At 41.6% G+C, this 23,707-nt stretch overlaps 3 protein-coding genes across 11 annotated transcripts; 1 reads left to right on the top strand and 2 right to left on the bottom strand.

Annotated features, from left to right (window-relative positions):
• Positions 1-739: 739 nt before the first annotated feature.
• On the bottom strand, positions 740-14,772 carry LOC147260230 (zinc finger protein 462-like). 4 transcript variants are annotated; one of them, XM_086206694.1, is made up of 11 exons: positions 14,254-14,771; positions 13,031-13,077; positions 8,046-11,823; positions 6,768-7,012; positions 6,085-6,203; positions 5,748-5,876; positions 5,381-5,624; positions 4,952-5,094; positions 4,651-4,874; positions 3,437-4,529; positions 740-1,428 (listed from the first exon to the last, which is right to left on the bottom strand). In XM_086206694.1, exons 2-11 carry the CDS (start codon positions 13,060-13,062, stop codon positions 1,292-1,294), a joined length of 6,144 nt encoding a protein of 2,047 aa, XP_086062820.1. In that variant the 5' UTR covers positions 13,063-13,077; positions 14,254-14,771; the 3' UTR covers positions 740-1,291. The 4 variants fall into 4 exon arrangements, with proteins under 4 accessions (XP_086062820.1, XP_086062819.1, XP_086062818.1 ...); XM_086206693.1 differs by having other exon boundaries at positions 8,046-13,077; positions 14,250-14,772; XM_086206692.1 differs by having other exon boundaries at positions 8,046-13,077; positions 14,254-14,772.
• On the top strand, positions 14,435-22,633 carry coq2 (coenzyme Q2 4-hydroxybenzoate polyprenyltransferase). 6 transcript variants are annotated; one of them, XR_015116528.1, is made up of 10 exons: positions 14,435-14,904; positions 15,296-15,674; positions 16,552-16,718; positions 17,373-17,494; positions 17,708-17,793; positions 17,880-18,013; positions 18,851-19,039; positions 19,201-19,381; positions 19,459-19,482; positions 21,790-22,633. XR_015116528.1 is itself a non-coding variant. In XM_086206700.1 (9 exons), exons 2-8 carry the CDS (start codon positions 15,350-15,352, stop codon positions 19,345-19,347), a joined length of 1,170 nt encoding a protein of 389 aa, XP_086062826.1. In that variant the 5' UTR covers positions 14,435-14,904; positions 15,296-15,349; the 3' UTR covers positions 19,348-19,381; positions 21,790-22,633. The 6 variants fall into 6 exon arrangements, 5 of the variants coding, with proteins under 5 accessions (XP_086062826.1, XP_086062825.1, XP_086062824.1 ...); XM_086206700.1 differs by lacking the exon at positions 19,459-19,482; XM_086206699.1 differs by lacking the exon at positions 21,790-22,633 and having other exon boundaries at positions 19,459-19,577.
• mboat4 (membrane bound O-acyltransferase domain containing 4) lies at positions 20,249-21,939 on the bottom strand. Its single transcript, XM_086206701.1, has 2 exons — positions 21,746-21,939; positions 20,249-21,287 (listed from the first exon to the last, which is right to left on the bottom strand). The coding sequence occupies exons 1-2, from the start codon at positions 21,922-21,924 to the stop codon at positions 20,273-20,275; spliced, it is 1,194 nt and encodes a 397-aa protein (XP_086062827.1). The 5' UTR covers positions 21,925-21,939; the 3' UTR covers positions 20,249-20,272.
• Positions 22,634-23,707: the final 1,074 nt, after the last annotated feature.

Below are 23,707 nucleotides of genomic sequence, written 5' to 3'. Positions count from 1 at the left end.
CGTTTCTTGGTTTAACTTCCCCATGCGGTGGTTCACGCATAAACTGAAGGGGCATATAACTTTTTCAATATAATTATTTAAACGTAATAAAACAATAGCATATGCGCTTGGTGAAGTTTGGTCGTTGTCACAACACTGTGGATTTCTGAAGATTCCTCACATGACGGAATACTTTGCAGCTAAAATGATGTTTGCTGCTAGTTGGGTGTACATGTTCACTGTCATGTCAGTTTAGGACCAATGAAACTCACAATGTTTAGCAGAACCAGGCCAAAATGTGTGCAGGTAAAAACATCTGATGTGGAGGCTGGGTATGAGGGTTCAAATCCCTGACGGGGAGTGTTACTGCACTTTGTTGGTTTATTGCTACTTCTTCTTTACTTTTATTTAAAAGGGTTTTTTTCATGATGTAATATTATTCAGTTATTTCATGAATTGATTAGATTTAGTATATTCTGCAAGATGCTTCCAGTTTAATTGTCACCATATCTACTTCATGTAGATATGGTGATTGTCATTTTACTTGCTTTGATTTTAAAACAACTGCATGGAATTGCGTGAAAATTCCCCATCACTTATACATATATATATATATATATATAAAATGAGATGAAAATTTGAATATTACATCATAACTGCTGTTTAATAAACCATCTACAAAAGTATATGTCCTGTTCTTTTAATATGGTATTTTATTCTCACTACGATCTAATGGACTGAAATGATGACATTTTTTTATACCAAGTGTCAACTTTAATGTGAAAAAACACAAAAACACAATATTCACCATCATCTTAGTGATGCCTTATAAACTGCAAAGTACACTGTACATAATGAGTCTGGACAAACATTTCTGTAAACAGCAACTGGTAGCACTGGGGAGTGGAGTCAGACACCTTCCCTGCAGGATTTCTAGTCCTTAAATCCTGAACAAGCTTATTCCAGTTGATGGTACTGAATCAAGATAACAAGACTATACATAATGCAGAAACAGGAAGTACAACATCTTGGACAAAATAAAGATTTAATTTTCTTTCAAGATTATCATCATCATAACAATGGGTCACGCATGATATAGTTGGTTCTTAAATGTTCTTTTTTCGGAACCAAACAAATTAAAAGCTGCAAATGTAGCATACCAACATTTTATTTAAAAAAAGTTTAAAATCTTCAAAAACATCGAGGATTCATTTGGGAAGAAAAAAAAAAAAAAAACGTAGTAGACATCTGATTAAAACTTCATCCCTCTCTCCATGCAGACAGCAAGAGTTGAAGCCGCTTTTGGCCAAAGTTACAATCTGTGTCGCGTGATGTGACGTTCCAGTTCGGAGCCACTCGTGAGGTTTCGCCCACATAACTCACAGGTGAACTTCTCTTCTGCGAGGGATGAGCGCAAGACTTCAGCTGCTCCGTCAACCGCAACTGCTCCTGACGGACAAGAGAAATCCATTACATGCGGGACATGTCACTCTATTTTCACTGATAATATATTTATATTCATTTTCATTTGTAGGTGAATCAGTGTAAGGAGTTTTAAAAGACTGATTAATCATGTCAGTAATGTGTAACGATACAATGATACAAGGCCACGTTAAAAAAAAACCTCTATTTTTGCAGACTGTATGCTGCAAATCACGTGTCTTTGGAGACGTGATCATGTCAACCTCAGCTTTGTGCTAACCAACAACAGAAAGAACATCCCAACCAGTGGGAGACACTGTTTTCCATTTACAGTCAATTGAATGTCCCAGACCTCCATCCCAAAAAGAACAGGCTCATCTCAAACTCAGTCAAACACACAAACGGTAAAATATGTCATCACCTCCTCCCTCGCTGCCGCCCTACATACCCTGATGTTTGCATACCGTCCCAAAAGACCTACAGACGCCAATATTGCCTTCCTGCATCCACACGGCCCTCACTCATCTGGACTCTGGGAGGTGGAGCCATGTGAGAATGCTGTTGGTGGATTACTCATCAGCATTCAACACTGTAGTTCCCTTCAGGCTGGCCACTAAACTGAGTGCCCTCAGACTGAACTCTTCCTTGTGCAGGTGGGTCCTAAGCTTCTCGACTAGCAGGCCACAAGTGGTTCGTGTGGGCAACTGCACTTCATTCCCCTCACCCTCACCACCGCAGCTCCTCAAGGGTGTGTGCTCAGCCCCCTGCTGTACTCACTCTACACTCATGACTACTCAGTCACATCTGATGACAACATCGTTGTCAAATTTGCTGACGCACCGGTGTGGTGGTGACGAGAGGGCGTACATGAATGAGATCGGCAACCTGGAGGACTGGTGCTGGCTCAACAACCTCAATTTGAACATCAGGAAAACTAAAGAAATGATTGTGGACTTCAGCTGGCAGCAGCAGGGGAGTTACACACCGCTCACCATCAGTGGGACACCCGTCGAGAGAGAGGACAGATACCTTGGAGTCAACATCTCAGAGGACCTGACACGGTCCAAACACATCCACACCAGGAGAAGAAGGCCTGTCAGGGTCTCTACCAACTCAGATTTCTGTGGGACTTCCCACTCCCTGTCAGGATACTCAAGAACCTGCACCGTACAGAGTATCCTTTCGGACATTATCATCACCTGGATGGAGAGCAGCTCGAGCCTCGACTTACTGGCCATCAGGAGGGTAGTTCGCTCAGCTGAGCGCATCATCAGAACCACCCTCCACAACTGACAGGACATGACAAGAACCAGGGCCACCGAAATCCTTAAAGAGCCCACTCACCTGGCAATAAACTGTTTTCATTGCTGCCTTCAGGGAGACGCTGCCACTGCCTGAAGGCTAACACAGAGGATGGGGAGGGGCTTCTTTCCTCCGGCCATCCGCATCCTCAACAAACAGACTATTTTTTTCTCTTACGACTGCACACACAGCTCCCGTTAAATTTATATCTTTATTCATACATTTCTTAATTGATCGCGTATTAGCTTATTTGTTCTTTTATAATGTTGTCTTTTTGTTGTTTAGTGTGGAGGCATCCGAAGGAGACACACAGTACATTTCACTGCACGTTGTACAAATTATGATTGTGTATTTGACAAGTAAAGCTCATTTGAATTTCAATACAAGCTGAAGATATTTTCACATTTTGTTCTATTAAATAAAATCCTGCAGCAGATTTAGCACTCGCCCACTGAAAAGTCTTTACGTCTTCAGTTTGGTGGCTGAATATGACTAAAAATCTAAAGCACCTTCAGTGCTTTCAACTTTGAAAAAGGCTACTGCCAAAAAAAAATTGTGCGTTTGTGGTTTATCTGGACACTTCAGAAATGCCATTTGAACCTGGGATAAATAAAGTGTAACACGAACGTACGGTACCTTTATCGCAGGTAACTGCACCTGCGTCACAGTGTGTGTTGCTCTTCATTGTGCATCCAAACTCTTTAATTCCAATTCATCGGGATCCGTTTCTTACCTCCGACTACACACGCGCCATCCGCTTGCTTCATCCCGTCTCCCTCCTCATCTTGCTGATCTCTGCATTGCTTCTCGTTTGTCTTGTCTCTGTCTCGCTTCAGCTCAAATTTGTCATTTTGTTCTTCCTCCTTACAGCGTTCAAGAGGACTCGTTTCCTCTTGCAGGCATTCTCTGTCCAGTAAAGGCATTTCTCCATAACGTTCTGTGATGCACACCTGGTGTTTTTTACAGTTTTTAAGAGAGACACCCAGCCGTTCCTTATCTACAGGCGTTAGACTAAGTAATCTCTCAGCTGTGAAACACCCTGGAGACCTGATGTCATTTTCCAGTTTGGGATGCTTCTTTGTGGTGGCTTGAATTACCTCGGTTTTAACATCAAAGGGGTTTTTGGTGAAACTGCTCCGCTCATCTTGAACTATGATCTGACTCACGTTTATAGCCTCACTTCCCACGTTTTTCACACTCACTGTTCGGTCTCTTGGCCTGCGCGTGCTGCGGATGCTGCTACCCTGATCCAGCAGGAGAATATGACGTAATATATCGTCTTCCACCCTCGCCTCAATGTTTAATGTTTTATCCCGAAGTGCCTTGAGTTGTAGCCTGTGGCCCTGTGATTTTTGTTGTTGGACCATCATTCTGCTGTCGGCACAGTCTCTGGGTTGGTCCGCATTCATCTGCCTCACTTTCTCTGAAATATTGCAATCCTGAGTCAGGATATCGGAGTCTTTTCCTCCTTCAGTGTCAGTCAACAACATCTCATGTGGTTCCTGCTTAAGCTGCTCTTGGACAGTAGTGTTTGCACTGATTTTATCCCGAAGATTTAATCCTTTTGCGTCCTTGTCGTCATCCAGCTCTAGTTTTTTCTCCTGGACCAGAGACGGGACATTTACAGATAAGTTCTTAACTTGTGTCTCTTGTGAAACTTCATTATAGTTGGCAAAATCATCTTCAGTGTCCTCATTTTCACTCTCATCGTCATGGTGCTGCAGGTTCACCAAAGGCCTCTCCTGCTCCTCCTCAGGGATCCTGCCAAACTTTTCCTCCAGCTGATCGAGGCTGATCTGACCCACGAGCTTGTGATTCCTCACAACCTGTATGAAAGACCAATAAGCAATCAACAACAAAAACTTACACAGCCAAGGTTCAAGTCTGAGATCAGAAGCAGACCACAAATTCTTGCCTTCATTAACAGTTTGTTTGAGCGATACTGACCTGATGCTTGTCACACAGGTGGGCTTTCAAGTCGCACAGTTGAGTGCAGTCAAAGTAGCACAGGCAGCACTTGTAGGGTTTGACATCATCATGCTTCATCATGTGCGAACGCAGGTTTTCGGCGCTGGCACTTGTAAAAGTGCACTTGTGGCAACGGAAAACGATCCCTCGAAGGTAGCGTGAAAGCTTCGGGCGCCGCACCTCTATTGGCACGACGCGTTCCTCTGAAACCAAGAGACAAACGGTCTGAACATAACATGATTTATTTCAATCCCACCAAGCTGATGACCACCCAACTTACCGCGATGCAGGATGATGTGATCAATCATGTTGTTCTTGTTCCCGGTCTGGTAGAGGCAGAAAGGGCAGCGGAAGTCCCTGTGATGGAGAGGTTTGGACTGGGAGGTCGAGTGAGCCGTCTCCAAGTGCATCTCTAGGGTTTTCCTGAAGAAGAGCAAGTGTGGGAAGTGATGTCATCAATAAGCCTATATGACAGTGTGATGACACATATTGCCTTGTGTCCTAAGTAGAGAGGACATATGCTCAAAATGCCCACCACCAAAACGGATTCATTTCTCAAAAAAAAAAAAAAAAAAAAAAAAAAGATAACTTTTCATGTTCAGGCTCTTATGAATTGAACACAGTAACTGATAAAGCCACTTACTTTATCTATTTGCCACTTGAGAATTAGAAACGACAGTGCAAAGTAACTGCAACGGTTCTAACTCACCTTACACCGGTGTAAAAGTCACAGTCCTTGCACTTGAAGAGCTTCTTTCCATGGCGATTCAGGTAGTGTCGGCGGAAGCTGGCCAGGTGTCCGCTGCTGAAATTGCACAACTCACAGCGGAGTAGACTGCTGTCGGCTAACGCCGTTTCCTGCGCAGTCGCTTTGGTTGAGGCACTGTTCTGAACCATGAAGCTGAACTGGTTTAGTTGCTGCCGCACTGCTGGGGGCTCCCAGTAATTCGACTCTGTCAGGGTGGGACACATTCTCTGAATATGGCTACTAATAATATTAATAAAAAAAAAAAATCATACATATTTCAGCACTTCTGTATGCTTTATCTCATAAACCAGGAAAAGGGACTATTTACCTTCAGCGCTGTCTGAGTCATCATCAGGTTCAGGCACACTGGTCCATGTGTCTGATGAGTTAGGAGGTTCCTTGTCAGCTGTCTGAGCATTCTCCTCGTTTTCGCCGCTCTCGGGAGGATTCATGACATCTGGGCATTTGGTGAAAGGGGGAAAAAAAATTGGAATGAAATACTCACCCACAGACCGCCAACTCAAACCTCTTTAGGTACATTCAGATTGATTTCGAATGTCACACTGACAAAAATGACACCAGAGAACTGCACCAGCTTTTATCTGAACCGCTACTACTACAGTGCCTCTTTTTAGTAGTCGTTGGTATTTTAACGTGTTGCTCACCTTGATGTTTTTTCATAAAATGACCCATCAATAGGTTCTTGACATGCGTCCGGTAGGAACAGAGAGTACACTGGAAAGGCTTTTTAGTCCATGATTTGTAGAGGACATATTTGTTCAAGCTGTTGAAATGAAGAACACAGTCATTCAGGTGTATCGACAAAAGTCGCTTTTCGATCATGAAATATTTCTTGGTTCTAGAATAACTGTAAAAGTTATGAGACGGTATTTTTAAAATGTCGAAGAATCTGACCTAAAACGACAGAACATAACCTGAGTGAACATAAGTTGGGGCACCTTCCTACTCTGACCATTACATCCCCTTGCAATCCTCACCTGCTGTGACAAAATGCTATGGATTTGGCTTCAGCAGTTGAAAATTATTCAGATTACGTGGCTAAATTCCAGACGAACAACCTCTGATGACATTTTCTGACTAAAGGGTTAACTTTGGAAAATGCTAACTGGATTTGTGAACCATAATACGCATATTTTTTTTGCTGCAGCTAAACACTGCAGAAAATGCCACCCGTGGAATTTGTTTCTCCCAACAAACACTGGAACGTCATTAGGAAATTACCCTGTGATAAACGCTATAAGCATAAAGTGTCACAGTAAGCAAAGTGGGGTTCGATGTTCAGATATCCAACATGTCATGGATAAAGTTCTACATCCTTCCTTCTTACTTGTGCTTCCTTATTGAGGTAGGCAGGATGTTCCGTTTCTTTAAGGCCGCCAAAGCTATGTGTCCACGCTCATGAGAGGACAAAACTTTCCGCGACCTGAACGTTCGAGCGCACAGACTGCAAGTGTGTCCATCTCGTCTCGATTCTGGCTCCCTCTGCTCTTCGTCGGCTGATGACGGCGCCTCTTCTGTCACAACACGTTCCGTCATCTCCTCCGTAGTTTCTAATCCGGCCAGCTCGTCTTGCTTCAAGGGTTGAAAAATCAAACACGGCAATGATTTTAAAGGGATAGTTTTAACCAAAAATGAAAACTGAGTCACCGTCTACTCACACTCTCATGCTGATGGAGGGTTAGATACTTTTTTTTTTTTTTTAACCAAACACTGCCGGAGCTTTGCAGGAAAGGATGTTGCAGTGATCAATTCAATAAATGACTTTAAGTGAATGGTGATCAATTTTCAAAAGGTTAAAAAAAGAAAAAGGAAAAACCCTGACAACATGTTTTAACCTCACTAAAAACATAGCGTCAGTGGTGTTTTCAAGAACTACTTGGCACGCTGACGCTTCGGGACAGTTGGATTACTATGGACAAGCACAATGGAGGCCAATTTATGGCTTTATCAATATTTTTTTTCACATTTTGAATATTGGTCTTCATTCACTTCCATAGTTTGGATGAACAAATACATAAACCGTTTGTCCTGCATGTTAAACGTCTTCACTATTTTGCAAGCATAAAAGGCTTCTTGTAGAATATTTGCTCTTTTGTCGTACTTCAAAAATCAGGTTTGGTTGAGGGGAAACTTGCGGCCATATTACTTCACAAAATACTTCAGCTTTATCTCCTCTCATCGTTTCCCTTACGCATGGTCCTCAAAAGCATAGATCATCATGGATGTAAAAGTGTAAAGAAGGGATGCACAATATTATATGATAAAAGTCATCGTTGAAATATATTGGTATCGATCCAATACAGTTTGGGACGCCAATCATCTGTTGTCAGTGTTGAGGTACAACTTACAATTGAATGGACGTTTCAAAATATTTTGGAAATGAAAAACAGCATTACTTTTTCAAAATTCAGGATTTTTACGTGTTTTCCCCCCCCCCGATATGTACGCAATTTGAATGTCCAAATCTTTGTTTTCAATAAACACTGACATCTGTAAATATTGGCAATCGATCAAGTCAGTTGTAAAAAAAAAAAAAAAAAAAAAAAAGGCAAAGAATTCTTGTGCACCCCTGGTGTAAATGATCCAATGAACAGAATCCACTTACTTCACTGGTTTGGGCCTCTGGTGGCGATGGACTGATGAGCGCCGCCTGCCTTCTCCTCTCTGCCTTATGATTATTTCTCTTCCTGTGGTGATCCAGGTGATAATACAGCTTCTTCACTCCGTTTATCTTTTTTTGGCAGTGGGTACATTTGAAAACCCCCGTGGTCCTCTTTGATTGCTGGTATATCACGATGAAGTCGGTTTTGCATTCTGAATGGTGGAAGCTCCGGTAATGATTGATGAGCTGCTGCGACGAGTCAAAGAACATTTTGGGGCAGGTCTTACATTTAAGGCGTGCCTTATCCTCACGTTCAGAAAGGTTCCTGACTTTGCGTTTGTTGTACTTCTTTAGCAGCTTGGATGTGGTGAGTCCGTCCAAGTTGTGAGTCTTTCTGTAGTGACACGATAGGTACCTTCGGAACAATGCTCTATAGGGACAAATATGGCACCTGTACAGTGAATCCTTGCTTTTTGCCTTCTCCAGGTGCTTGCCCAGAGATGATGAATGCATCTTCCAGTGTGTTTGTTGCAGCACCTCATTGAAGTATTTGACAAAGACATCCTTTCCATGTGTTTTCTTATAATGGTAGGCAAGACTCTCTTGCATTGAAGTTGAATATGTACAATGTGAGCACCTGTATGTTAACTGTATGTCATGATCCTCTGTCGTCTTGGACTCAGGTGGTTTTTCTGGTTCCTTTTCAGCCAAATGGTTAGCAGCCTTTGCTACGGTCCGAGCATGGACTTTCTCACAGTGGATCTTCAGTTTCTTCCGTGACGCGTATATTTCTGGGCACCTTTTGCACATATACCCCCTTTGGTTGGCACTTCTTCCCATTGGGCACTTGATCATGTTAGCCACAAGTATTTCATCTGTTTGAAGCTTGTCTGCCCTTGCTAAGACATTTGGGTGAATCATTTGGCAGTGAGTCAGCGTTCCATGGTGGCTCGAATTCACGTAGGGACAGCTTGGACACCTGTAGACTAATATTTTGTTTTTGTCGGTTGCAGTGCTAGAAGCACATTCTTCTGAGGTATTTTGCGGATGCAGGGTTGAATCGCCATCGACTGATGTTTTCGCCAGCTTTTCATATGTGTTTAAATAGTATTTTAAGAAAGCCTCCTCTCCATGCTTTGTGGCATAATGGGATCCCAGACGCTTTTTCCTAAAATAGATATTGGAACACAGAACACATCGGTATGCACGATCCTGCATCACTGAGAGAGAGCCTTTTTTATGCCTCATAAGCAAGTGTCGATTCATTGCAATTTTTGTGCAGCAGTAATGATTGCAGAGCTGGCACTTCATCTTGGAGTATTTCTTTTTCAGCAAGGAATGTTGCAATATTGACCCCTTAGTTTTATGGGTCTGAAGATGCTGTTTGTTCCTTACAATTAATGATTTAGAAGTTTCGGGTGCAAGGTGATCATGGTCCCTCTCATAGTGCTGGTTCAGTCTCTGCTGAGTTGCATATATTTGAGGGCAGATTTTACACATATACCCACGAAATGTCAGTTGGTCATCCCAACCTCTTTTTTTCCAACCGTGATCCATGTTTTTCAACTGAGCTTCGCTGATGTGAAGACTGTCCGCCCTCGCTGTTTGAGTCGGATGCTTCATCTGGGAGTGTGTGAGGACGCCTTGGTAGACGGTATTCACATAGGTGCAATACGGACACTTAAAGATATGCACACGTGCTCCGCTTTCCTCATCTTCCTCTTCTTGCCCCACCAGCAAATGTTTAGGTGCAGAATTTGCGTGTTTCATTCCACAGTGAGTGTTAAGACCATGCAGAGTATAAAACCTTGCTGAGCAGTAAGCACACTTCAGCGTCACGGAAGATGGTGTTGCTTCATTAGATGAAGCAGGTGAGTTTTCAAGTTCGAGAGGCACTTGGTAGGAATCAAACGACACAGGCGTATCATCGTCGTCATCCTGCTTGTTTGCGCTGGACTTCCTTCTGCTGATGACGTCAGGGACAGAACCATCTTCTTTCACCGACCAAGGATGGACAGCACGGTAGTGGTTTGTGATACTTTCCACTGAGTTATCTTTAAATGAACACGCTCTACATGAATATGTCTTGGTTTCATTTTGTCCGGACATTTGGAATGGTAGGGAGCTATCAACGTCATCAAAATCTTCAGTGTCCTTTATTTTAGGTTTCTTCTTGTGAAGAGGGGTTGATTCAGGACTGACATATAAATGAGAAGTGATGAACTCGAGGCTCGGTTTCCTTCCTGGGTGATGTTTCCTGTAATGTTTATACATTATTGCTGATTTTTTGTGAAAGAAGCTGCACAAGTCACACTGATAGCCCCACTTTCTTTGTTTTAAGCTAACTTCTGCACTAGCCGCAGGATCTCTGTGGCATTTCCGTATGTGCCTCCTCAAAAGATACATCTGGGGAGTGCTGTAAGTACATCTATTGCATTTAAGAGTCTTCTTCGTTACTGAAGATGATCCTGGAACAGACAAGGATTTCTGAGTTGTGCTTGCTTTATTTTCATTTTCCCCAACGGATCCCTGATGGCTCCTTTGAAGATTCAATTTTTGCAAGCGTTCATAAATCATGTTGGAATACGAGTGGATTTCGTGAGTCTTTGCTGTAAATCCACGATGTCTTTTGTGGTAATGGTGTATTATCTGGGCTATCGAACTTTGCCGAAAGTTGCAATGATGGCAGAAAAACATACGTATATCGTCATCTTTTACAAGGGGGAGAGGTAGATTGCTAGAAAAGTATGGCTCCTTGGCTTCAGATTTGGATTTTTCAATCTGATCACGAACCAAAGCCGTATACTTGATAATGGATTCAGGGTTTTCACATCGGTGGTGTGAATTGGTCTGATGGTTCCTTACTCCTATTGCAGTTGGACTTCCAAAGTTACACACTGCACAGTAAAACAAGTCCTCTGGGCGTGAATAGGGATTGAGCTTCGTAACTAACATAGCCGGTGTGTCACTTTCTTCATGTTGAGGTTCTTTTTCCGTTTTTGCTTTAACTTGTTCACTAGATGGATATTCAAAGCTTGTCGTGCTGGCTGAGGCCTCGGTTTCACTTTGACCTGTTTTGCTCTGTAGCTCGTTTGTATATTTCACAATATCTTCAATACACGTCGCTGTGAGTGCAGTATGTTTTGCGTTGTGGTGAGAAACAACGCTTTTTATATTGGTACTTGAAAACTTGCAGAATTTGCAGTGAAACACTCTGTCTGGTGAGCTGTCCAGTTTAGTCGACATGCTGCTGTGGGATTTGGCCGGCGTTTCTTCTTTTCTGTCCTCTGTAGATTCCACTTTCTTTTTGAGAGAAATGGATTGAGACTTCATGCTATGCTTCACATTCATCTCAGAAGCTGAAAAATTCTGTTGTGGCATCTTTAGTTTGTCCTTTGCTTCCATCGAAGAATCAGGGGTTTTCTTCTTAGCTACAGGTTTGTCGATTACGGCGTTGGAAGCCTCTGGCATCTTTTCTGGCGTCACTGTATGGGATGTGACAACGGCGGACTGTTTTATTTCCTTTATTGAAACAGTTTTATCTGGGTGACTTTTTTGATAGTGGACATGCATAACAACAATGGACTTATGACTAAAGTCGCAGCAGCTGCAGTGATACAAGGAAACATCTTCTTTGGAGATGGGGTGTTGTGATGAGGGTTCTTTTTTGATTACCTCACACTTCCTGCTCTCCGGGGTCGACCTTGATAGCTCTGAGCTGTGACTCTTTTCACATGTGTCTGACTGGGGTGGCTCCTCTTCACAGTTTGTCACCAAATACCTACAGTACATCAGTGAATAATGCATATTGTGATTTGGATGGCTATCATTGTAGTGCTCTTTCAGGGTCGGCAATGCGTCAGTTTTAAATTGACACACGAAACATTTGAAAACCAAACTGAGGTCACATAGTTGCAGCTTGAATATATCGGGAGCGTTTATATGATTTTCCATGAAGTGTTTCTTGAGGGAGGAAACGCTTACGAACTCAATTGGACACATCAGACATCGGAACGTAGCAGAGCGATCACTGGGATCCTTAATGTAGTCAGAGTTAAAGCACACGTAAGGGTGGTGGTTCTGGTAGTGGGTGGACATATGTCTGACGCTCTCGTCAGAGAAGGCACAGAGTTTGCATGAATACACATTTGGGCTTTTTGCATCTCCGTTAACAAACTCGACCTCCTTTTCTGTTTCACTGAGATCAAACTCAGAGCTGCTTGACGATTGCGGTATGTTTGTCGGCTCTTGCTTTGCCTTTTTAGCCAGTGGATTTTTTACGCTTTCACTACAGATCCTCTTGCCTGCGTCGTTAGGGTACTGTTCAGATATTCTACCCCTCCGTGCTCCTGCCAGGTTAAGTAAGCGTTCATTTTGCATGAACCGGTCACAACCCTTTTTGGTGATGTCAATCAGTGACTTTGCAGTCACTTTAAATACACCACTGCTGTTTGGACTGAAGCTTGAAGGAGATTCTTGCAAAACTATGGTTCCACTGGTGCTATTTTGAAGCACTGAGCTGTTTGTTGACTTTAGTTTCCCATTAGAACCTGAAGACGCAGTGAAGTACTTGGTGACGGTCTGCATTGACTTTATGTAACTTTTCACATCCTTTGATCCTTCGAGTTGGCTTTCACTTTTTGAAGCAGCATCTTCCATGTGCTGGTTTGCTGAAATTACATTTATGTTGATCTCCGGGGTCTGACACACGATTAGCTGTTCTTTCAACGTCTCTGGTTCTTTTTCATGAGTGTTAAAAAGATCCTGGCTTTTGGAGGTACTTCCTGTGCCATCCGCATTGGGGTTATTAATTCCCGGTAATTTTAATCCTGCATCTCTTACAGCCCCGTCTACATCGAAGCCATGCACACTGCTGAGATGTGCAAAAAGAGAGAGCTTTGACTTGAACTTGATTATACAGTGACTACACTGGAAAAGCTTGCCTTGAGGCTCGTCAGTGGAAGATTGATTTTGCATTGTGTCGTTACCTTTTTGCAACCATCTCTTTACTCAGATTCATACAAAACGATGACACCTGGAAGAGAGTAGACAAAACAAAAAAATGAATAACTTGTTGGGGTTACAGATTTAGAGCCAGCTCTTCCCAAATATAATTAAATGACACGCATACAGAAAAGTGAAAATCAAATCAAAAGGACAAGGATTTCTTTTCTATGTCACGTTCATTAATTGTGCAGAGTTCTCCGTTTTTTTCTTTTTGCACAAGTTTAATGGCTTTTATGCACAGGATGAAACTTGGGATGAAGATGTAGCATTGAGGTTTCACTTTCATTTACATGGGTTTCCATTTACAGGGGAAATTAACTTCCTTGTCCACAGGCCAAACGAAAAGGTTTAGCATATAACACCAGTAATTGGCTGGTAGCAGGTGGCGCTGATTTTTTTGTTAATTCTAAGAATAATTGAGTATCAATGAGAATGTTATCGCTCATAAAGAACGCCTATTTACTGCCCTGTAAGGTGATAATTTAGAGTTTGTAGAACTGTTTATATTAAAGCTTGATTCTGAGGACGAGCATCAAAACCGTCAATCACACCGAGAATCAACATCGTACATCTCTGCAGTCAGAGGTTATAAAAGCATAAGGCTACTCTTTCCCAACATTGATCAGGAATCGTAAGGGGAATAAATAAATAATCAGATCAGTGTGAATGACTGAGGAATTGTAAATCCGTTATCAGAGTTAAAGACACATTGTGAGTGGTTTCGCTAATGTCTAAAACTAGACAACAGTGGTTTAAGGCTATTTTTTTCCCTGAGGTTATCTTCAGTATGGAGGTTCATCATGTGTTACTTGTGCCTTTGCACTACACTTCAAAACTGCATCTTTGAGAGACAACGTAGGCGAGGAGATATTGCAAATGCATCTACAATATATGAGTTTATTCGAAATAACGGGCTTCTGAAAACATGCTCCAGGTCCGAAATCTGTCAGCAGAAAAGGACCCACTTACAACAACGGATTACTGCTCTTCTTAAGAAATATCAATTAAACAGCGTGAAAACAAAAATAATATGAAACTTAATTCCAAAAAGTCGATATAAAACTTTAAAGAAGATGCGATGTAGAACAAGGAGAAGACGTAAACCGGGTGCGTCCCTTTAACGGAGCATCTATCAACAACACAATAACAAATATTTGATTTATAACAGGCTTCAAGCCTCAATACACACACAGCACATACTCACGTATGCAGGCAGACGAAGAATGAGGTTTAGAAACCCATATTTGGGGTAGCAGATGTTGATAATGTGAAAAAACCACACATTTCCGCCATTTTTCCCGCGAGTATAACTTTCCTGCGCTTTCCGCTTCCTCAAGGCATGCTGCAGTTGGACTTCCGGACGATTTTTTTTTAACCTCCGAAATAATCTTCGTGATTGGTCGTAGATTCATCAACCAATTTAATGTGTTAACAGCGCTATATGCTATTTTGTCAGCTCAGCTGGACAAAAGATAGCGCCACATCCACTTAATTCACAGATTGAGTGGTGAGGGAATCACTGCTTATTTAGATATAACGCATCTGCATGAAAAAGTAAGCATAATTCAGTGGTAGAGAACGGGAAATAAATAACTTGTTTTTTGTGCGGATAACTTAAATCTGATACCAAGTCCCAAGCGACCGGTGTTTTCAAAATTCCGCTCTTAAGTTATCCGTCGAATCTCCCACAAACAAATCTGAGCTCTGATCTTCTCCGACTGTCATTGGTTCCTAGTCGCGACTGTTTCCTCCGGAGCAGTTTGGAACGTACATAATAACAAGGAAGCAGGCTCAGTCGTGAGATGGACCGCCTCGACCTCGCTCCTCCAGGGACTCCCTAGCTACACATGTAGTGGTCAGTTCTCCTGGAAATGTAATCTTCTCTTTTCGGACTGTTTTTCACTGTCAAGTTATAAACTGTTCAATACGGCTTAACGCCGACACGAATGATGTTAATACAGCTTAACTATAACTTTGAATTAGCAACACCTGGTTTTGAACGAAGAAATTTAAACCTCGATATTAGGCATACGACTGTGTGAATGACCAGTGTTTAAGTTTTAGTTTACATGGTCTGTTAGAAGTGTTTTACACAGCTAATTTAACACTCGTAATGTTACAGCTTCACACCCACAAACAAGTTAAAGAGCTTCCTGACACATGCTGTAACACAAAAGGAGTGCCTGCCGTAGCACATCCCAGAGAATAGCCATTGTAAAGCAGGTGTCTGTGTTTGTGTGTTCAAGGCTGACATATTGTGAGGATAAAAGAGAATGTTCACCTGAAACCAGAGAGGCACTATGTTCCCAGCCAAGCTAACCTGCCAGTGTACTCTGAACGCACTGAAGAGGATTCGCCATCCCACCTCATCCCCCTGCCTTCGCATCCTGCCAAATGTCCTCCCTCAGAAGACCACAGGAAGGGCTAGAGGCGATCTCCAATCAGATGTCAGTGTGTTAAGAAGAGTGTATTACAGCCAGAGTGCAATCCGTCCATCGTTTAAACTACATGACACACAGCATTATGGAAGAAGAACATTCAGTGTATCAGCTGCTACGATCGTGAGCTCAGCTCCAGCAGGTGTCCAGCCTTACCTCCGACTGATGAGGCTCGACAAACCTATTGGTTTGTACTCTTGTGTCTTTTGGTGTGCATTTTTCAGGACTGCAACTATTTCTGTTATTGACGCAGTAAACGGAGAAATTTACTCTGTCACGAACACGGTGCCTGTTGCGTAAAAAAACAACAACCTGCAAACGTTAACTCTCAACCATCGTGTTGGCACCATGTCACGTCAGATTAATCTGACAACGATACGTATTTTTACTGATAGTTTAGTCTCTGCAATGTAAACTCACAGTGGCGTCTTGTACGGTCCAAAGAGACTTTTTATGTTTTCATTGCAGTTATTATTTGTATGTTTCTATTTTTTTGCTCGACAAATTCTTATAAAGTTTGTCAGAATATTTGATTAATTTCTGTGGTATCATTTGGTAACATGAATGCAAAAATTATTATATATACTTTTAATGCCAGAAGATGAACTTCTATGACAAACTTTTTGTCATTTTTTCAGAAAAATAGTGATGAAACCGTAAAAAAATCATATCTTTGGACTGAGCAAGATGTCACCGTGGGATCTGGAACCTTTGAGACAATACCTCAGGGGTAGGGACCATGTGCCATGGAGGGCCGTGTGTATGCAGGTTTTCCTTCCAACCAAACACTTCAACAGGCGATTCCACTGATTAACACACCTTCAGCCACAGAAGAGTGTTAATCAGTGGAATCACCTGTTTGGTTGGAAGGAAAACCTGCATACACACGGCCCTCCATGGCACATGGTTCCCCACCCCTGTAATACCTAGACTTTTAGTAAAATAAATACGTAGTGTTTTCTATTAAAAATGTGGTACAGTAGGAATACTTTTGCACCCCTAGCATTCCTACAGATTCCAGAGTAATTTTGCATTATGTGTCACTGTGTTTTTGTGTATTGCAGGCACATGGCTGTTGTACCTCCCATGTACGTGGAGCATTGCTCTGGCTGCTGACCCTGGATGCCTCCCAGATCTGGGTATGCTCACTGTGTTTGGTACCGGCGCTCTACTGATGAGAGGAGCCGGCTGCACCATCAATGACATGTGGGATAAAGACTACGACAAGAAGGTGCTCCTCATCACACACAGTAGCTACTTGTGCATGAGCTGAGACTAACAGGAGGCCTCTGTAATGAAAGTAGTTCAAGTTTTGTTGTCAGCACTGTAGTCATTTCTATCAGTATTTCAGGAGAAAAGGCACATGTCGGCATTCATACACTCAAGTTTGCAACCTGGCCACGTCTGCGTATCTCCCTTTAATTCCATTCAGAGGATCCAAATTAGTTTTTTTTCCCCTGACCAGTATCATAAATCATTAACTGATTAGAATAGATCAGTATGTTTGACATATTTAAACTTTCCCAATACACCAATTTATTATTTTTTATGTTAAAAATATTCTATAACTTACTGAAATAAATGCCAAAAGTTGTCTTTTTTCGCAGCAACGGTGTTTACTGTGAGAAAACCTTCAGGAATCTATTCAGATTGATAACAAGGGTTACGAATTATGAATACAGATTTTATGAAAGCCAATAAGAAGCGACTGACAGACGCTGCACCTACCTGTACCGTAATCCATACGATAACACTTCTTTCATTGCAATTCAAACTCCTTTTTTTTTTTTGACAGAGTTGCGTGTGACACTATTTAAGCACTAAATACATACTCTTGCTATGATTTCAGCAAAGACATTAAAAAGTGAGGATGATTCTTTTTCAGGTGTCTCGGACGGCCGCTCGACCCATTGCGTCGGGGGAGATTTCTCCCATGCAGGCACTGGTGTTCCTCGGGGGGCAGCTCTCTCTGGCGCTCGGAGTTCTTTTATGTCTCAACTATTACAGGTACCCAGTCATCGTCGTATTTGTATCTTGTTTAGTTTGAATTGAATTTGTAGACAGAAGTTGTAAGTCATACACATAGTGTGTATGTGTATGACTCATTTTCAAGGTAGTTAGACAGGTAATGATGCCAGAATACAGAAAAAGTTTCCCTGTGCAAAGTTTTTTATTTATTTATTTGATGGTGTGACTTAGTTTTCATCATCCTTTTCACAGTATTGCTCTGGGTGCTGCGTCGTTATCTCTGGTCATCACCTACCCACTGATGAAGAGGATCACATATTGGCCACAGTTTGTTCTGGGTGTGGTCCAGATTCTTCAGTCTTATCCAGGAGTGAACTGCATCTACAATAAACATTTTTCTTTCCTTCATCCGTTTGTTGTTCAGGCCTCACTTTCAATTGGGGAGCGCTGCTGGGCTGGTCAGCTGTCAAGGGCTCCTGTGATTGGTCCGTGTGCCTTCCGCTGTATTTCTCAGGGGTGATGTGGACGTTGATATACGACACAATATATGCGCATCAGGTGAAGCAGACTTCTTTCTCTGCTCTGATTTTGCGATATCCTTGTATTAAACACAAATCACGTGAGAACATTTTTGCTTGTACTGATTAAAGAAATAAATACAAATGACTTTTTTGTCCGTGGCGAGTAGTGAAATGTTACTTTATATCACGGTGAGTACGTTGATAATTAAGATTTTTTTCCATTTTTCCCAAACTGTTGTGTTTCTATTTTTTTAGCAAATTTCATCTTAAGAAAGTGCCCAATTATGTGTTGGATGATTGGAATTTCAGCAGTTCAACAAGAAAATATACAAGACGTAACGCAAGTCAGTTTAGTTCAATGAAACACAGTGTTGTACTGTTAATTTCACAGTCCATCATTTTTGTTGAGTAGACTCACCGTAGAAGTAGTATTTAGTCAGGAACCAGTCTATTGATCGTCAGGTTCTGTTTATGTAGACTTCCAGCACAACAACGTTGCACCTGTAAAACTAAAGGTCATAACCCCTCCAGAACCCAGGACGAGGTTCTACCATCTGTTCCAGATACTGTTTGAATCTTCATGTCAGTCATTCCATTATTGTCAGTGGAATTTCTCTACATTTTGATTTAAAAAAAAAAAAAAAAGGAATGTAAATTTGACCGTATGTGCAACATTTAGGACTGAAAATCCAACCCGGCTGTTGAGACAGGAGTATATCTTGGTTTGAAATATAAAAGTCAACCTGTTGGTCATTGTGGAGCACCGCCATTCTGTTCTTTCCTTTTGGCTTCTTTTGAGTAGAGTACAAACTTCATCCCTCAGGATCAAAAGTACTTATCTGACTTTTTTTTTTTTCTTCCCGTCGATAACCAGGATAAGGAAGACGACGTCAAGGTTGGAGTCAAGTCTACTGCCTTGAGGCTCCAGGAGCAAACAAAACCTTGGCTAAGTGGCTTCACCCTGGCTATGATGTCAGGACTGGTTTTAGCAGGGGTCAATGCTGAGCAGACCCTCCCTTACTACGCTGTTCTCTCCACGGTGGCCGTTCACTTAACAAATCAGGTGAGATGCATGCTGGTGAGCTGTGAAGTCTGAATACCAGCAACCACACATGACAGGTTAAGTGACATATTCACCAAGTGATAGTGGATTTTTATTTTTTTTATATCATCCAAATCTCAATTATGTTAAAATGTGATATCTACCGACCTCTCATCTTCTAGATTTACACGTTGGACATCAACAATCCAGAGGATTGCTGGAAGAAGTTTGTCTCCAACAGAAACCTTGGACTCTTGTTACTTTTAGGAATCGTTGCTGGCAATTTGTGGAAAGAAAGAAGAGAGACTTTACTGCAAAATGAAGAATAGAAAACAGATGATTGCATTTACAGTACATTACATGGTATGTCTTTGCCTCACTACAGCGGTTTGCTGTAGACTGCAATTTTAAAGTGATTGGAAATATTTATTAATCCGTAGGTGGACACCGATTCGATGGAGTCTGTAAGTAAATCACCAAGTGTTTGATACAGATTTTCTTCAAACATGACCTTGAATCTTTACAGCTTACAAACCTTTCAAACATGCAAAAACCTGAGAAATTCCATTACATTAAAAAAAAAGATTGCCGAGAACTCTTAACGCGTATTTTATTGTTAGTAAATACACTTTAAATCTTGTTAAGTATTTTATTCTTACCACAGGGGAGCAGTATCCCCCCAAAACAGTCACGTTACAGTTCACTGGGTGAATTATATAACAATCAGAATAAAACCAACTTTATTTACACAGCACTTCTTGAAAACAAGCTATTATGTGCTTTAAATTAAAATACATAAAAAGACAGAACAGGAAAGATTACATATGAATTGTAAACAAGTGTTCGATATAAGAAAACATGCGAGTTAAAAAAAATTAAATCACCATAAAACAAATAATAAAAGTAAGTTCAACTTTGGAGAAGGCCAATCTGGAAAAACCTGTTTTCATGAGAGATATAAAAGAGGAAACGGAGCTAACGGGCCGATCTCCTCCTCCAGCTGGTTCCGCAGTCGTGGGGTACAAGTCTGTAAATCTGCAGCTGTCTGGCTCAAGCTCTTTTTCAGCTCATGAACCACATTTGGTGGCTTAACGGAGGTCCGAACTGAATTCGCATGTAACATTGTTGTACATTTTACAGTAAGCAAGCCAAACCAAACTGATCTGTGACCCATTCTGGACCTCCGATCTTGAGTCACTGGGAAAGGCCGCTTTGGAAAACTATTTGGGTCATGAGGTTTATTTTGGTCATGATTCACTGGCTCACTTCTTCTGGCTGGTAGACACAATTGACTGAGCCCGTTTCCTGGAATCCGTCACCAAGGTAGGAAGGGGGTTTGTTATCCTTGAATAAAGTCAACAGAATGATATTAAGAAGTGGAGCCAGTCCTACGCAAGTTCCAGATAGAAGTCTCAAACCAGCTATGTTTCTTAACTCCACTGAGGTTACAACACAAGTTATGATCATCTGAGTGTTCATCCAGCTTAAAGACGTGTAAAGCAGCCGTGTCCATTTAGCTTTCAGTTTTGGGTACAAATATCTGTGTGTGCAGTAATCTGCTTTTACTGTTGCTGCCAATGTGAGAAACCCCACAAAGTGACCTAAGTGTAAACCATGCCACCACAATGAAAACCCAAAAGTCATAAATAACTTCAGATGTGTACAACGTGTGTAAACCAGACGTCTTAGCCACAAAGCTGTTGTAGCGTTCCATCTACGGGCAAACTGGGACACGCGGCTCGACGTCTCGGTTGTCCAGAAATCTCCATCAGATAGTCCGCTCCAGTTAGAGGAACCTCCTGATATGTTTTCCCAAAATCCAAGCCCTGCTGCATTGTTGAGGCATTCACTGATCCTCCAGTGAGTGTAATACTGGATCCTGAAAACCAGTGCCAGACCCCAGACCCACAGAGAGCCACCAAGAATGGTAACAGGTTCACAGGTGTTCCATTTTAGAACAAGACAAATCCTAACCTGCTCTAGCAAGACCACCTGTATCAATTTGAGAAAGACTGCACCCAGAGGATTGGGTGGAGGGTGGAGGGTCAGCCCCTCCATGAAAGACACAAATTGTGTGTAGGAACACAAAGGGCCGCCGAGCAGGGTGGTGAAGTTTAGCATGTAGCTAATGAGAGGGAGAAACAGGGCAGGGGTCTTCCTGTGGGATGAAGCACTGAAGGCTTGGACGACTCTTCTGTCCTGGAGGTCCATCGAGACTGAGGTGATTCTCTGGGTGAGAAGCATCAGAGAGGACACAGCCAGGAACAATCTAGAAGATTGAGAGGTTGATGTGGTTAGAAAGTGAAAAATTACAAGATATTTGTACACATTCACAACTCTGGGAGAGGAATTCTGTATGTGTGTGTGTGTGTGTTCTACTCCACACTTAGCGTTAGCAGGTGTAGTGCTGGTGGCCCAAAGAAGTGGGACTGTTGAGAGTGAGGATATTTGGATGGATACGTAATTTTTATTTTTTTTTCAGTGTGAGTGGCATTGTAAAATCTGGTTCTGGAGACACCTGGTGTAGCAGGAATTACCAAAGGAAATGGTCTGAAGTACTTTTGTAGGTATTTCTATCTCTGCGGGTGTATTTGATCACAGTAGAGTGCAGGATGTAGTCATGAAACTTTCCAAATGGGTAGTTCAGATCAAAATGACTGTTTAGTGTAAGTGACCATGCAGTACTACAGAGTACTCATGGGTCAGATACTGATGTAAGATGTGTACCTGATGCTGACAGGCTCATGCTGGTAATATTCCTTGTACTGTAGAAACAGATGCCAGAAAGTTTGCCACAACATCTGGATCCCAAACACCCAGGGGTGGATACAACGGGGATCCACAGTGAACACCAGCAGACTGCAGACGACGGCGGAGGTGAACAAAAGGGTACTGTACATGCCCATCGTGACAACGGCCAGGACACACCCTCCAACAGCTACACACACGTACCTGTCGATAGAAATCATGAGGACGACTTCACGTGGTAACGATTGACTGAAGTGGTTTTTTTTTTTTTTTTTTTTTAAAGAGGTTCAAACAATATACATGAGTTTTGGAAAATATGAAATCATTAACTACACTGAGAAATACTGATCTGTTTAAACGACTGGCTTTATTCTGTCAAGCGCCATTTTTAAATTCAACACCTCGATAACATTGTTCATTTAATTGGAGAATTCGGGTTAAAAAGTGTCTCGTAATGCACAAATACTTCAGATCACATGACATATGAGTGCGTTACATTATGAAATAAATTGAATTTGGAACGACACATACCTGTATGTCAATGTCAGATATCCCCTACTGCCAAGAAAATAAAACAAAAATGAGAATGGAAGTAGAAGGCACTGGAGCATTAATAACTGTTGCTGTTCCCAACAGTTGATCAAACCCATGTCTGGCTCTCTGGATGTCAGAAGAAGGAACAAAATCACTGGTGGGACACGGTTTTTGTAGTGATTGTCCTATTAGAGAGGTGAAATATTTGTTTTAACTGGACAGACGGTCTTCATTCCTCCCCTGTCGTGCATTAGAGTCGTTTATATGCTGAGCATTCATGGTGCTGCGTGATAAGGAAGTGTTAAGAACATCCATATTTCAGCAACTGTAGCAACCGGTTCATGATTGATTGTTTTTTTTGTAACTTTATCTCTGAATTAATGAACCAATGCTTTCGCTGCTGGGATTCCAGAACTTGCAGGAATCAATTCTGTACTTCTGTTACATGATCATGATTATGGAAGCGGGATTTAATTCTTTTTTTTTTTTCAGATGAAGTTTAGATGATATGGCTGTCACCCTATCGCCCTAGACTGCGGCATTAACAATTCAGCTTTGTGTCAAATGTCATTTTATCAGTGGAATTGATTTGAGCCAAGTGTTAGGTCTTCTCTTTAGTGTTTTTAGGATTTATTCCATTTTCTGACCATTAAATAACCAAAAAAACAACAACACATTTCTGTTCAGGAATAATACTTGGATTTGCACAAGTTTGAGGCAAATGTAGTGAAGTAGAAAGTACTGCTACTCTAGTTTATGGGCAATGGGATGAAAGTAAAAAAAGCACACCCATCACTAAGTAATCAAGTAATGTATACAGAGTATTCTTTTGCTTAAAAACCTTTCACTATGTCTGTAAATACGTTTTACAATATCGCAAAATCGCGGTATTTTGTGCATGTCACTGGTATTGGCAGATACTCGTCCTTTTTTTTTTTAAAGAAATACATCAGTAGTGATGTTTTATATTTGTATCAGCCCACTTTATCTTGAGTATCTTTTTCACTCATCAATGACGGTGAAACAACAATAATAAACGTTATTAAAATATGGGCTTTTCCATATAAATACTTATTGTACTGATACTCGTAAATAAAGTCAAAAATATAGACATTTGGTATATCTGCAAAAAAAATAAAAAAATAAATATCAAGCGTCCCTGGGATATATCCAAGCTAAACCACAGGAGGTGCTGTAAACCTTTGATTAGCTTAGTGGTTATTTGCTCTCTGATTGTGTGGCGTTTAGGAGGTGCAGTGACATGTCTTGGTCTGCCCTCCCAGGGAGCAAATGTCAAAGGTGAACAGGTCTGACATGTTGGGTGATACGTTTGTACCAGGACGCATCAGAAGGCTCCAAAACAACCAATGGGGAAAACTGATCAATGATTTTGCTTTTAATTGTGAA

This window comes from Aulostomus chinensis, chromosome 6 (assembly GCF_037954235.1).
Source record: "Aulostomus chinensis isolate RoL2024-O1b breed Wild chromosome 6, RoL_Achi_v1.0, whole genome shotgun sequence".
Classification (NCBI taxonomy): Eukaryota; Metazoa; Chordata; class Actinopteri; order Syngnathiformes; family Aulostomidae; genus Aulostomus; species Aulostomus chinensis.
Note: the sequence above shows the minus strand (reverse complement) of the source record. Positions and strands in the feature narration are given on the sequence as shown.